At 39.2% G+C, this 16,221-nt stretch overlaps 1 protein-coding gene across 1 annotated transcript; it reads right to left on the bottom strand.

Annotated features, from left to right (window-relative positions):
• Window positions 1-740: 740 nt before the first annotated feature.
• Window positions 741-15,897, bottom strand: LOC128424267 (pituitary tumor-transforming gene 1 protein-interacting protein-like). Its single transcript, XM_053410271.1, has 7 exons — window positions 15,572-15,897; window positions 14,016-14,068; window positions 10,604-10,712; window positions 8,711-8,816; window positions 7,756-7,824; window positions 5,577-5,623; window positions 741-1,143 (listed from the first exon to the last, which is right to left on the bottom strand). The coding sequence occupies exons 1-7, from the start codon at window positions 15,717-15,719 to the stop codon at window positions 1,094-1,096; spliced, it is 582 nt and encodes a 193-aa protein (XP_053266246.1). The 5' UTR covers window positions 15,720-15,897; the 3' UTR covers window positions 741-1,093.
• Window positions 15,898-16,221: the final 324 nt, after the last annotated feature.

The following is a 16,221-nucleotide window of genomic DNA, read 5'->3' as shown; positions in this document are numbered from 1 at the left end:
TACTTTGGTTCTCCCAAGCATGTTAATACCTCCCCTGTTGTTTTCAGTGGCCACAAACCTGTCAGAATTCACCACTTGAGTTCATTATTAGAAGTGAAGATATATAGAAAAAAGCACTACATACAGATGTTCTTTATACATTAGAAAAATTTATTTGCTTTCTACATGTTGTAGAAAAATGGAACAAGGCTATCAGGTATTGTTGAATATCCATTGTCATTCAAATGTTGGTCTATAATGATCACAAATCAGAACCCTCTCCCAACACCTAAGCAGGGCACTTATCTCCCTAAGTGGCAATGGAGTTGTCTGCTCAAACTGCAGTGAAGGCCCAAATGGAGCAAGATATTGGGAGAGGATATGTGCCACTGCAAGTCCAACTGGTGTGTGTGTGTGTGTGTGTGTGTGTGTGTGTGTGTGTGAGAGAGAGAGAGAGAGAGAGAGAGAGAGAGAGAGAGAGAGATTTGAAAAGCTAGAGGCAAGGATATGTTTGCATCCATTAGGTACCCACATTCAAGGAGCTGGGGCAGAGCAAGAAAGTACTGATTGACTTAGAAACACCAAGAGCTATCCAGGTCTGGTTGCTGTGCCCAAGGTGGCCATTTCACACCAGCATACTCTCACATACACCCCTCATATTCTATTAACAGTCTTGGAAGCGGCATAGGCTGTAATTATTTGTCATCACTTGATACCACACATGTCTGTAGTGTCAAATACTTGCCAACACTTACTTGACACAGATTTAAAGGAGGTCTTTATTTAGCATTATGTGGAAAAGACGATGATATCTTTGTTTTATAAAGGTTAGAGTGTTAGGGGAAATGACATGATCGTTATTTCTGTACTCAACTCACATTCCATTAAATAAGAGGTCTAGAAAAGGAACAGGGGATGGGGGAAGAGAGAAAAGGAACCACTGATGTGTTCTATATTAGAAAAAAATTACATACACAAACAGAATGCTGCTTACAAAGGGGGGAAAGACCATTTTCTATTAAGCATTTATGCACATATTTGGTGATTTAAACTGGAACCAGAAAATTAACTTCACATTTTTGCCATCTTTAAGAAGTCACAGTAGCATTCATTTTCATTCATTCTCATATCTGCTATATGGATGGTCAGAATCCTGAAGGAGACCTGGGGAAAAAGCAGGACAATTAAAATAACATATTTAAGAAAATATTTTTCAACCATGTAGCTAAAACATAGCAAACCAGCTATGTTGCCAAGGATGGTACAGCCCAATATACTGCACCAGTACATTGAACCTGTTCTGCCATGTCAAAATTTATTTATTTAGAGCACCTGTACCCAGCTTTTCAGCCAAAAAGGATCCCAGAGTCACTTACATACAAGCAAAACAAGCCTACCCACAAACCACAAGGGGAAAGGGACAGAGATGGAAGAGGAAAATCAAAACTCAAAGACACCAATTTCTAAACAGTTGCTCCTATAGTGACCAGCTGGCATAATTCAGAGGCAGGAGGTGGCTGATGAAGCTGCGCTTCCAGCAAAGCTGATGAAATGAGCCCTGCTTCTTATTCCTCCCATTGAGGCAGCCTGATCAAATGCCTGCCTGCAGATGGCAGCTGAGGGGAGAGAAGGCCTGATGGAGATGGCCTCTCACAGCAGAGCTGATGAAGTGAACTCTGCTTCCAAATTGCAAATAGAATAATATTTTCTGCATATTAACTTGATTTATTTATTTATTCATCTACTTAAAATATATACTATTATGAAACTGCAGGTTATTACAATAATTCTGCCATTGTTCTTATCTGTTTACAATTTGTAAATACTCAATATATCATTTCTATTATTTTATAAAAAAGTTTGTTATCTTGATTTCTTACTTTTCTGGTAAGTTTTGCCATTTCTGCTTATTCCATAAGTTTTTGTATCCATTCTTCTTTTGCTGGGACTTCTTTCCATTTTTGAGCAAGTAACATTCTTGCCTCCCCACCCCTAATTTTAGATTCTGTTACTTGTCTTTGTACCAGAATGTCATACTTCATAACTCCAGTGTTAAGTACTCTCATAATGACACTTCCTGTGCTGTGCTTGTGCTATGAGTGTCTTTTGTTTATATATATCAGTGTACTCTTAAAATAGATAATGTCATTGTGTGTGGACACTACATGCCAGTTTTAATTGCTTCCTTAATTGGTGAGTAATCAGGTTAGACTAGACATGATGAAACTCCTTTGTGTCCTTTGTGTCTGTGGGAACTAAGCCTTGATTAAAGTTCTTGATGGATGGTGAAGTGTGATTTGAAGCCTTCCAAGTTTTAATTATCTATTTAGAATTTGCCTTCACTTTTTCTTTTAGCTCAGTAGCAAGTGTTTCTGGTTTCTTAGTCTGTGCGTTGAGCTGCTTTTCATCAGGTGTTGGAGTGTTGTCTACTTTTTCTAGGTGCTGCTCATCATATTTTTCCAGTAGCGCTATTATAAATGGAGATCATATAATCCTTAAAATTGGTCTTGGCTGCATTCTGCAGAACTTCAGCACTACAACTCCCACCAGTCGCAGGTTAGCCCCACCTGATGTGGCAGGTTCTCTCTTTTAATAATGGTTGTGAACTACAGCAGATCTAAAGGGAAGGTAGCATGTATGAAGGTGACTCTGCCCTTAAATTATTCCAGAGAGTCAGGAAAGGTCTTCACCTACTGGAAAGTAGTTATTGTTTGAGACTATATCCACTAACAGGGAAAAAGGAATTAATTCCCTGACAACTGTACATGCTGGATAGGGCAGATGGCAGTTAGGGTTCAACAATACCTGGAGGGCCATAAGTTCCCCATCCCTAATCTACAGATCAATATGGCCCGAAGCTAAGTATCTAAAGGACCTCCTTCAGTTTTCTTTGCCTTCAGACATTAAGCCAGCAACAATTGGTAAAATGGTTTCACTTCCAGCCAGTTATATTGGCTCATTCTGACCATGACTACATGTAGTTTGGGAACTTCTTGGGTCCTTGGCAATATGGCTAAGCAGCAGATGACTGAGAAGCATGTGGCTAGTCAGAGTGGGGAAGTAGAAGGTGTCAGAAACACACTGCAAATCCAGGAATGCTTAAGAAGACTCAACATGGATTATGCAAAGGTAAATCCTGTGCCAGTAACCTTTTAGATTTTTTTTTTGAAACATTAATAAGCTTGTGGGCTTCAAAAAGCTTTTGGCCAAGCTGCTTGAGCAAATTTATAGCAGGTCCTCTTACAGATCAGTAACTGGCTAAAGCAAAAAAGCAGAGTAGGAATAAATGAACAGTTTTCACAATAGACAGATAAAGAAACACATACTCGGGTAGTCCACCAGAAACTGGCCACTGGTCAACCAGTGGACCATGATCTACCTTCTGTTGATTCCCCTACTATATGAAAGTGTATTCAGAATCTAAACAAAGGCATAGCATAAAATGTTGTAATGTTTTACTTGCATAACAAACAGAATTGTAGCATGTATGCAACAATTGCATCTATTTCCTTTGAAAGTTACCACAGTGAAAAATAATTTAAATGCTGCTCAAACTCATTTAGCCATGAACCTATAATTTAAGCAATCAAACTGTATTCATACCAGGGTTTCTTATAAAAAAGTGGCAAATCACGTAACAAAGAAACTACTCAAACCGAGTAGTCCCACTTATTAAAGCTCTATTGCTTCCAGTGCTCCCAAAGGACTGTGGCTAGAGTGAGCAACACCTGCAATGCATTATAAATTTATAATTGCCATTTAAATGGAGCAAGAAAAGCTGATGGGTGAAATAGGGGTAAAAAGACATTCCCTCAAAGCCAAACAAGGCTGACATTTCAGATGTTATCTTAATTTAGTGATGGGTTAGCAAAGCATTTGCTACTCTCCATTCATTCTTGCCCATTTAAATGAGAAGACTCCTCTGCACACCACTGTAGTCGGGAAGATCTAGTGCATTTACAGTTTTCTGCAACATTCTTTATTAGGCCCTTGTTGAGTGAAGTTTGCAATGATGTATGGACCAGATCTATATTAAACAGGAGGTGCACTGTTGTGGAGAAGGGATACCAACTAGAGATACTAACTAGGCTAAGTAGTGCTTAATTTTCAAAAAATGATGAAAGCATCCCAATTAAATGCTTACTGTCCAAAGATATAGAAAGGAGCTGCTTACATTAATAATTCAAGCGATGGGCATTCTGTGATCATGCTGCGTAAGCAAAGGAGTATGGGTATACAATGTTTCTAGTCCTTACAGTAGTGAAGATTTTCAGATTTAGGAGCAGTGTCCAGTGAACTTTCAGAAGCCAGGGAGACTAAGTAACACTTTAATAGATATTAGCTAGGGTGTAGCAGAATTGTGCAGAATAAGAAATATGCAGGATTTTTTGTAGATTAATAGATTGCTTTTCTTAATTGTATGCACAGTAAATAATTCCGATTTCTAATCCTGGGCACAGGACTCACCTCACTTATCCCAGTACACTCTACATATGGTGCTGTCTCCTCTTTTACACCATGGCATAAATTCTTTTTGCCAATAATTAGAATACTAGATCATAGAAGCAGCTGTCTATAAAACTTGGGCTGGATTGGGCTGCACGTTAGTTCAACATGTAATTCAAATATCCATAAGCTACTAGACTTAAGAGCAAAATAAAGTACTAAAAAGAAAACTCTACAGCAGTAAAGCTTGCAGATGACTTATACTTCACACTACCTTTCCATCTACATGATCTCTCTAGGCACTCAAGCAGCTATAATTTTTGATTTAGAGAGGGTGAAGAAATATACTACAAAACATGTTACTGTAGGTTAATGGCCAAAGAGTTTGACTATTGAGTGTTTTAATATATGTTTTAATATACCTCACTCTTGTGATATGATACAAATAAACTTGAGCTTTGTGCCATAACTGCAGGCAACAGCAGAGTACCAATGTGTTGTAGTTGATTGGTACTGTTTACTGTAATTTTTGAATGGAGTGTTTTTAATGTTTTATTCTGTTATTAGAATGGATTATGTGCATGCCATCCTTGGCTCTACAGGAGGCAGGGTTAAAATTAACAAATTAATTAAAAAGTATTTCCCACCACTGCCTGTATTTTCCCTCACCTCCAAGACACAATAAACCATTAGGGGCTAAAGAAGGCTTTTGCTTCCCTCATTCACCCTCTCTTGCCTCCACCATTCAAAATTCAACAAAATTGCAATATTAAACTCACAGACAAGCTAAGAATTAAATGTTGTCTCTTAGGCAAATGTTCAGGGTAAGGGCAGATATACTGCAGGAGAGTTAAGATCCCAAATTCACTGCAGAACCATGGTCTGGCATCTGCAAGACCGGCTTGCCATCTTATAAGAAGAAAGACCAGCAAGACACTGAAACTGCTTTAACATCATATTTTTATCATAAATTACCCTGCAAACCACATATAATATGGAGACCATTTAACAAATAGGTTCCAGCAGCATCCAAACTCTTTTTTTGGGACAGGGAAGGTATGAAGATGTATTTTCCAGATAGTTCATGATTAAGAATAGGTTACTGGGGCTAAATATTTGGGGGGGGGTTGTTAAATGTGAATTATACATACCATATTTCTTCCGTATCTCATCATGCTTGACTTTTCTTTCATGTTTTCTGAAAAGTTTATGAACATAAAAAACAAATACTTGAAGAAGTAATTTTAGGCAAAATACGACAAAGCAATATAATTAACTCCTGCTTACACATTAGAACACAAAGATAAGTGGAACACAGATCTTGCCCCAAAATAAACTCTAGATAGAGGACTGCATCAATATATTATGTTGCACTGTGATGCAATGCCTATCACAGTGTAATAGGCAAATGTATGGGTTTCCAATGAATGATGTATGCATACTGAAATAAGCATATTCTTATTCTAACATACGTAACAGCTTGTAAAATGAAAGGTTTTTTTTTTAATGGCTAAGAAAATTAACTTCTAAATTGTGGCAATACACAAGGAGATTTTTTGAGGTTTCGGTAGACAGATAGATGCTATATTAGCTTAGACAACTTTTCTTCTAGCCAGAGGTTGTCTACAAAAAAATCCAGGACTGATCCTCTTAGCAGCTGATGTTAAATGGAATGCTGGGAGATCTCCTGCTACTCAATAGCCCAAAGCCAACAATAAATTTAACATGACATGAGGGACATGAACCAAACTACAAAAGACTAACATTGCAGTATCGTTTGCATGATTCTTACAGGGTTCTTGGGACTGACTTAGTGCAAAAGAGTTATGACTTAGTTTCATCCAACTAATATGCAGACTGCATCCCACCCTAAATTTGGGACAAAGATAAGAAGCAAGACTAGCTTCTACTATTGAACCACAGTCCTACCAACTTACATGGTTCACATGTAATGATAAACCGCAGTATAACACTGCAGTAACAAGTATCAGCAAGTCTGAGCAAAGTGTCTGGCTTGTGCAGTCCCCTTCCCATGCTGTCCCAAGAGGAATTCTGCAAATATTAATTTCCGTTTCAAAGAATCTGAGCTTCTCTGTGCCCTGTCTAGGGTGGAAGCATGTTTCAGACAAAGGGCCTTCTCGGTGGTTGCACTCAGATTATGGTAAGCCCTGCTGTGAAGTGTGGCCTGATTTACGCAGTGCTAATTTTCACCAGTTGTTGAAGACGGTTTTATTCCTGCAGGCTTCTGTTGTATGTGGCAGATGATTTTAATGCTTTAGTTTTAACTAATGAACGTTTATTTCTGGTCATTTTATATTCTTTTATGTAACTGCAATTTTCAGGTGTTGAAAGCTGCCCTGAGTGGTACTTTAGGACTAAAAAGTCGGATATATGTTTTCCTAAATGAATATATAATCAATACTTCTGAAGAAACATGCAAATGCTGTATTTTCCATGTATAAGGCTAGGGTTGTTGTTTTTTTAACCAAAAAAGTAGGTTTAAAGTAGGCTCGTCTTATGCACAGGTAGTTCTGAGGGATGTTTTCTTAATTTGGAGTCCCCAAAAATAGGGGGCATCTTATACATGGTGGCATCTTATACAAAGAAAAATAAGGTAACTGCACAATCTAGATATATGTATAGTCTAATTTCTCTTTGACTTAGAAAACTAAGAAATCAGATATCCTTACTGGAAATTATTGCTGTTCCTGTCTGCCTGCATTCTGTGTTCTAGAAATTTAGCAAGGGATTAAAAAGTGTTTTTTTAAAAATGTACATCACTATGGATGCTATCAGGCAAACAGTGTGATTCATTTTATATTTCATATAAAATACTACCACGATTACTATTCACATATAGCACAAATAGACTCTAGCTTTGAAGATCCTCAGGAGAACAGCTAACAAAATGGATCAGCACCAGGGCAGAACATCTTGCTACCCTGGAGCTGTAAACAGAAGATCTGATGACTCACCCAATACTGCTTCATTCTATTATGCTGCCTTTCCTCCACCACTGTCTGGAAGCAGACCTGTAGATCTACTTGTACAAGATAGTTGACTGCCCTCAAGCATCAAATTATTATTTTTAGGGTCTCAAAGCCTCTAGCTAGCATCATGAGTTGCATTTATTGAAACCCTTAGGAGCCAGCTCACAAGCATATTGCCTAATAAATACTAAGAGTGAACTACTGCAATTCATGCTTACAAAGCTTTATAGCAAGGCTATACTGAACATATCCTTAGCTGGACTCTTTTTTAATGACATCTATGAGCAAAACTTATGTATTTAGGTGTGTTTTTTTAAAAAAGAAAAGCTTTGAAACATACCGCTGAAGTGACTGCATTCTTTTTTCTTCCCGATCTCTGATAAATCTTTCTTCTTCTTCAGATGGTCGCCTAAGAAATAAAGCACTTTTTTAAATAAAAAAAACTATAATTTCTGATATATAGTTTATGAGGAATTTATGTTTGTTAGTTTACCCATACATTCACAAATTTGCAGCATTTTCTCTACAAGTTAATCATAAGTGGTATCTTATACTGAAGAATTTGAAGCTGACATTAACACACACTTGAAAGTCATGATTCATTGACTGCACCTTATGTGTCATATATTTTGTGGAATAAATAAGAGTGTTGGTAATTCAATATAAAAATGACGATCTTGGATATCACAGTATGGGATTAGTTGACTGGGAACCATTTCTCTCACTAGCAGTAGATTATTGATTCCCTTCTTGAATTCACCTGAGGAAGTGTGAAATAGGAATCAGAGGCCAAAACATTGTTCTTTCTAGCTTTTAACTCACCAGCATCATAACAAGACATATCAAAGTGATTTAGGTTAAAAGACAGATCTTTCATCTGCTACTTCATATGAGCATATTGAGGAAAAAACACTGACACCCAGTGGACACAATGTGTAATGGACATTAAAGAATGAGCCCCAACATGTCATGAAAATGCCTTTAATGGAATTTATGTTTCAGACATCCAATGTGTTTCAAGTGTATAATACCTCCTTCAGGAAACTGTACATTAAATTTTTAAAAAAAACAGTTCTGACACGAAGTTTACACTCAATGTAGAGCAGACCCATTCTGTACTGGGGATCCCTGTAATTTTTGTAAACAAAGACGACCATACTATGTATGTTTTTCAATCAGGTGCTTAAAATCACATTTGTATAACCCTTAATTTCAAGGACAACTTTATTATAGGTTAATGGTGACGAAGTCAGGGGGAGAAAAATCAAGCAAAGTTACTAAGAAAAACAATTTACCCTCTAGAACGACGTCTGCGACAGCAGTAACAGCAGCAACATCCTATAAGGAGGAGAAGGAAGCCTGCTACAACTGCAATGCTGATGATCATAGCCTCAAAGTTGACTGAAAATTAAAAACAGAATTTTAGTACATGCAAAGGTTAGCAAAGGAAGGAAATACAGTAACAGAGAAGAGCTCCATGCAGGGAAGCGACTAGGGCCCATTAGAAGACCACCTTGCAGCAACTTACATATTATATCTGGAATTCACTTATGTGATGAAGTAGATGGGCCTGTCATTGTGAAATGTGTTCTTCTAGTTTAGAGATTCCATCTAACTGGGTCCAAGGTACTGCCCTGCACATTTTAATAGGTTAGTTCTTGTATCAAAGATCTTAAAACTGGTAATTAAACTTAAAACTAAGCATATTAAGATAGTCAGAACATTAGCACATGGTTTGTTTATTTAAAAGGGCAAGTGACGCTATGGAAGCCAAATTTCAATTTTATCCATTCTCAAGTATGTCTTCTACAATATTAGGCAGATATCCTGGAAGAAAATAGAAAACAACCACTAAAGGAAATGTCACATTTCAAAATGAGAGAATTAGAATTACATGGGTAGCAAAATCAGATATTTTCAACTTAAACTCCACATGGGGTTAGGCAAAAAACCCATCTGCATTCCTTCTACACATGTAACATATAAAGAGAACTCATGTACTATGACGGAACTTTGTGAACAGTGAAATCTATTTTTGATAACCCTCTATACACAAGTGGATCTGAAGTACTGTAAGAACTCTTTCCTCATATAAACAATTTAAAACAAAGAGACATTGAATGCAAGGCTAATCCATAGTTTAGAACAATGGAAATAGGCTGCAGCAAGCTTTGGGCTCCCATACTGCTCCCAGCCTGGCCCAGCCCATGAAATCAGCTTTCATTTCCATTTTGATTAACTGTGGTTTGCTGTTTTGTCAGAACCAAACAAACTGTTGTTAATCTTAACTATGGTTTGCTTGAAAAGAAGTTAACTTCCAACCATGATTATGGAGTAGCTTGTTTAGAATTTAGATATGTTAAACTGCAGTTCATTAAACTACACTTAATCTAAAACAGGGCAGATTTGATTTAAATCAAATCTATTTAAATAATGATTTAACTCACTAGTCAGTAAGACTTGATTTAAATCTTTCTTTTTTTTACAGAAAGACTCATAGCCTTTGGACTACAATGTAACTTAAATAGAAAACTATCTCTAGAAAGATTTTTCCTCCAAAAGCATTTTATTTTAAAAATCCGATTTAAATTTAATAAAATCCAATTTAAATTTAAAAATTCAATTTTTAATTTCTTTTTAAAAAAACATTGATTTTTATCCACCCTGGTCTAAAATTAACGTAGCAACAACCTATCACTTTCTTGTGACCATCTGAGGGGAAACTAAGTTCATTATCATAACATTATACCATGATGTCGTATTATAACTGAATGCAACAATTGTGCAAGCTAAGTGAGTTGATTAACTGAACGCAAATCAGAGAAGACAACTTCAGAAGAGGACAACATTATCCAGAGAACTCGACTTTATTCTTAAGCCTACCACTTAGCAGAACTATGTTTTTTCTGTTCAATAGCAGAGATCAGCAGTAAACAATTCAGAAACAAACTTCCCAGAAAAACAGTCTCATTAAAATGGAAGCTTCAGGAAATCCAATGTGATTAGTGCTGTGTGCAAGACTACTTTTAAGCTTATAAAAAGTCCATGTAAGGTAATGGTGCATATATGAAATATTGACTAGTAGGAGAACTCCAGTTAAGTACTTTTGCATGAAGAATTATGATCATCATTTCATGCCTTCCATTACAAGTAACAATAAATTAAAGACAATCACAATCATTACCTACCCCAGCAAACTGCCCAATAAGCGTCTGTAAGTTTACACAGCGAAGATGGTGGAATGAGTTTCCTCACAGGATAGTCCATACAAGTGGAATTGACATGGCACCAAAGACACTAAGCAGAACAAAAGTGAAAAATAAACAGAAGTAGTCTTATCAGGAAGTTTGAAAGTCAACCACTCAATCTTACACTACTTGAGAAGTTAACATAGTCTGAAATTAAACTAAAACGGAGCTGTAACTAGACATTTTCTGTGGGGAGCAGGCAGTGATTGAAGCACACCCTCTATGTCAATTTTTGAGGTATTAAAAGAAGCCAATGACAGTTTTACAGTTAGCAGAAACTACAACACTTTTCTTCCTCTGCTTCTGGTGCCCTCTCCCAATGGCAATGTTTCCTGGGTTCAAATGACACAATAAGCCAGACCATGAATTGGATTGCAGGAAGAGAGATGTGCAGAAGCAGCTGCCATCTTCTCTCTGGGAACCCTCACGTTCAAATATATTAAGCAATGGTTTGACTTAGCATCACATTATGATCCAGGTAAATGAAGGTCAGGCTTATGCTTCCTCAAGAACGAGACTAACACTGCAGCATTGTGAATGTCATTCATCATTCTGTTACCATAACTACTCTTAACTTTGTCAGTGTTTACAATATATTTATTTATGTTGCTTTAGTAACTTCACAATAGCTCAGAAGTTACTTTGTTCACCTTGTAAGAACTGTACAGTAAGATTTTAAATGAAATGTTGGTGTAAATGTGCTAGTAGGAATTTACAGAAGAGGTAAGATATTCAGCAGTTATTGCCCAATCTTATTCCTTGCCTCCACTTCATTCTATCTTTCCAACATTAAATACTTCTCCTACACTTTTATTCTTCTACCGCTTCCTGGCTCTGCTCCTTTTTTCTGCCCTGTTGCTGAACCTATAGCTGTGAAAGGGGCAGCAAAAGGTTTCCAAAGATGCTTGCTCTAAATTGTTACTGTCCAACTGTCCAAGAGCAGCTGGACAGTAGATACTGGGTTAGATGTTGGTTTAACACAATAAGGCTATTCTTTCAGACAAAACAACTACTGAGTACAAAGGGATATTATCTATCTGAGCTACAGCTTTAAAAAAAATATGGGGCCATTGTACCACACCAATACAACTAAATCAGTCTTTACTTCTGAAGAGTACATAACCAAATTAGGGAAAGTGAAGAAAACGTTCAAAAACGGATATTAAAATGTAAGCAGTCTCACAGTCACAAGGCCAGTGCTAATAAACTATCTGCAGTTACCACAAAAGTCATTCATTGCTATTAAATACAGAAGAATTATGTACTATTTTAAAGAATTATGTACTATTTAAACAAATGGACATCTTATAAAAATAGTTTTCATGACTTGGTAATGGTATGCATGCAAAAGCAAAGCCATGGTTTGGCCACTTATGACGAATCCTCAGATTCCTACTCTCCCCCCCTTCCTTCTTGGTTTTTTCAAACAAATCATACTAGTCTCCCTTTATATCCAAACCAATCAGTCCTTAATTTGTTCAAAACAAAGTAGCCCTGGTTTATATGTTTCAACAAAGAAGGACGATACTGGAACCCACAAGTATAACCAGAAGGGGGAAACATAAATCCCAAGGATCGGTCACAAATGGACAAGCTATTCTAAAAGTACCTGGCCGATCTGTCATAGCAAGCATCTGAAGGTTCAAGGCCTTCTCCCTTATGGGAGGATCCCTTTAGCACCATCACTGCCTGGAAAAGCTCTGCTGAATAGTCACATGAGGATGCAACGGTAAGCCTTCTTCACTGCCACCACTACCACTCAGTAGGTGCAAACATGCACTCTTAACAGTGGTGGTCAGTTGTACTTGGTACACTATTTGTTCCACTTATGCTCCAACGGTCATGCAGCCTATTTCACTGATCAGAGCTCATCTGAAAACCAGGAAGTCAAGCTTAGGAGAGTGCTCAGGACTGACTCAATCTATGACCCTTCCTATCTCACCATTCCACAGTGAGATCAGGGCCTCAGATGCAATCAGCCATGCCAACTGGAAACTTCCCTAGAGCATTCAGGAATCCCTTAGATTCCATTAGTGTCTTGCTACAGAACATTCTAAGGGGTCATCCATCCTTGCAGGGTGGCAACACTATCAATAGCCTAAATCCTACAAGGAAATTGTTGGTTGATGACAACAGGGTGATTTGTACTTTCTCCGGACACATCTACAAGTCTTCCATTTGTGAGAACCAGATTGCAGGTATGAGCTACTCTATACATTGGGTCTATGATGTATACTGAGATAGTTCCATAATAGTCATGACAGCTGGACTTGTTAAGATGGTTTCAGCATGCATGTTTAAATCCCCCAGAACCAAAGTTGGGGGTTTTTCAAACACTAGCCCCAACATCAAATCTATCCGCTCAGGGAAGGAAATTGTTGGTCAGCGGAATGGTCATTATACTGACAGAATCCCTACTTACTTTCTCTAGCCCAGCAGCAAATACAACCTCTCACAGCTAGATTTCAGGGAGACTGGTTTCCTGGTGAGAGACTGAAATCCAATAGACAGCAGCTCCTATCTACATTGGTGCTGCTTGAAGTACTTGTCGAGTTGGGGCAGTTGAGTAAACACAGACCATTGTTGACAACCCTGCTCACAATATCTGTTAAAAGCCTTGGCAAACAGTTCTGACCATTTTGTACATACTATGTTATAAACTTTGGCAAACTGCTCAGTATTAGAGAAAGTTTTGATATCCTTTTGTGTTGTTAACATTGATTTTTTTAAAAACTGATGCACTTTGAGAAGTTGCTGCAATGTATGCTTATGTTGTTTTCAAACCAGATGTTTATAATTTAAAGAACTCTATTCTATACTAATTTAAAGCAGATTTTTAAACATTTGAACTCTGCACATAATTATGAGTTGTAATTATCAAATCAAGGGGAGCTGTTTTATCCTATAAAAGTCAAGTCATGCCTTAAGTACACAAGAGACTGGTGGATCAGATCAAATGCCTATCAATGCAGCTCTGTTCTCAGATATCTGCAAGAAGCCCAAAAGAAGAACTTGAATGCAACAGTGCTCTCCCCTTCAAGTCTACTGTGTAAAGCAACTTGGTATTAGAGCACATCACTTTGAGCATATAGTTTCTTGCAAAAGCACAAAAAAGAAAGAACAGTTTCCCAAGGCTCCCTGAAAAAATAGCAACCGGTTCCAGTTTCCATGGTGAATGAGTCAGTTGTGTGAGAGTTTGTCCAGTAAATTTCCATTAGAGAATAAGGACTTCCATTTTCTACTGAAGTGCAGCAACAAATACTTGCAAAACATTTTCTTCTGCCTGTGCATGAAATATCCACTTATGTTATCACTAGAAAATCCCCCCGAATATAAAAGTGACGAAACTTACTTTGGTATTTTTTACACATTCTTCACATGTCTTTTGAGTAAAAGCAGCACATGCTGGAAAGGAATAAAGTTTGCATGAAAAATGAAGAACTTAATTGAATCTATTATTTTTCTGACAGCTATGAAATTTGAATCTGAACTATGCTAAAACACTTTAGAATGCATTAAAGAATTGTAAATCCTCCAAAACAACTTCCACCCATTTGCGTACTAGTCTAAACTCTGCTTAGAGATGTCAACAAGACATTCAGCACCACATAAACACACCCAAAACACTTCACCCTATTTTGAAACAGGATACTGAATCTTAGGTCTGGCCTTATATTCATCTAGACAGGAACTAGGGTTGGCATATTTCAGGGGCTGCCAACTCAGCTCCCATGGGTGTGATGGTACCAGTGTCTTTTTTCTGGGGGCACGCAGGGGGGGCATACCCCAAAACATTTTGTGAATCTAAGTTTGGCCTCATTGAGGGGCAGTATTTCAATATGAGTAGGAAAATGAGAGTACCCTGAAACATTTTTTAAGAAAAAAAGCACTGGATGGTACTCATGAAGGACTTATTTGGTGCCCCCAGGATAATCTCTCTGTTTACAGGTTTCATTTTTCACTTGTGGTCTGTAAGCAATCAGCTAGCTTCAGCCACAGTTTGAGCTATACCAGTCTCTCATACAACGAAGATAAGCCTCCTTGCATGGAAACAGAACACTGGCACGGGGTGGGAGATAGGAAGGGAGGAAACAGGAGACAAAATTAAATGGAAATACACCCACAACAATCCAATTCTGGGTTCTTTAAACCATTAGCCATGATCCCTTATTTGTCACTGAAAAGAGAGGAATCGGCTTCCAAGTCCTGCGGTCAGTTATTTTGGACCACATGTCATCATGATAAAGGAGGTGGGGGGGGAATTGAGGCGGGGGCAGCAATAAAGTTTGCATGAAAAATGAAGAACTTAATTGAATCTATTATTTTTCTGACAGCTGTATACACATACATATGATCTCTTTGATCATATGAAATTTGAATCTGAACTATGCTGAAACATTTTAGAATGTATTAAAGAGCAGTAAATCCTCCAAAACAACATCCACCCATTTGCGGACTAGTCTAAACTCTGCTTAGAGATGTCAACAAGACATTCAGCACCACACAAACACACCCAAAACGCTTCACCCTACAGGGAGGTACGTCCAAAACGGCTATCTAGGTTGGGATGAGGTGCAAACAAGACCGAGAAGGGGAACTTTCAGTCCCCGGAAACTGGCACTATAATACACCTGCCCATTTTAACAGTTCCTTCTTTGAGCCAGAGAAAGGGAAGTCGCCGTCGGGCTTCCTCGCGAGGGGAAGAGGGACGCGCGACTTGCACCTGAAGGTGCCCGACGTGGGGGAGGGGGGTAAACAAGCGGGGAAAACGGTCCGGCCCTCCAAGGGCCCAAGGAGAGGCCGCTCCGGCCCCTGCCTCCAACCAAGACCAGGACCAGGGAGGAAGCAAGAGCAGAGCCCCCCCCTCACGACCCGTCCCGGGCAGCCCAGAATGGCCTCCTCGCTTACGCGTAGCGGGAGACGGCGAAGGCGTCGCGGTGGACTCCATCCCTGTCACTGGGCGGCACCACAGCAAGAAGCAGCACGGCAGGCAGAAGGCCCAGAGCCGCAGCCGCCGCGGCTGCCAAGACCGAGCGGCCGTCTCCCGCTCCATCATCTTCCTCCCCTCACGGCCGGCCTGCGCGGCCCCGTCCACTCCCCTCCTCAGGTGATTTAAGGAACAGATCGGTCCTTCTCTTGCGCAAGCGCACTCGCACCGGCCGCCTCAGGGCGAGCAATGACACAGTCTCGGGCACAACTTCCTCGCTCCGCCCACTTCCCTCTGAGGCACCTATAGAGAGGGTGAAGCTGGGAGTCCCGCCCGCTTCCGTGCTTTTGCGCTCCTCCCTCGGAAGCCGAGGCCCGCCCCTTTCAGCCCGCCTCCTCATTCGCCCGCTTTCCCAAACAGGGTTCCGAGTCCTGGATAACGGAGGGCACCTGCCGAATACTTTCTCCAGCCCTGGCTCAGGCGAATGTGGTTGGCTGTGAAGTCCTGTCCATCTGGTCCTCAGTACGAATAGGCCACGCCCCTTCCCCGGCGCTCTTCTCAAGTGCTTTTTTTGCAGGGCCGGAATCTTTCAGCTGCCATGTTTTTTGCTTGCCCGATGGAGCGCGTGTGC

The sequence above is a fragment of the Podarcis raffonei genome, chromosome 12, assembly GCF_027172205.1.
Source record: "Podarcis raffonei isolate rPodRaf1 chromosome 12, rPodRaf1.pri, whole genome shotgun sequence".
Lineage (NCBI taxonomy): Eukaryota > Metazoa > Chordata > Lepidosauria > Squamata > Lacertidae > Podarcis > Podarcis raffonei.
This window is presented reverse-complemented; position numbering and strand designations above follow the sequence as displayed.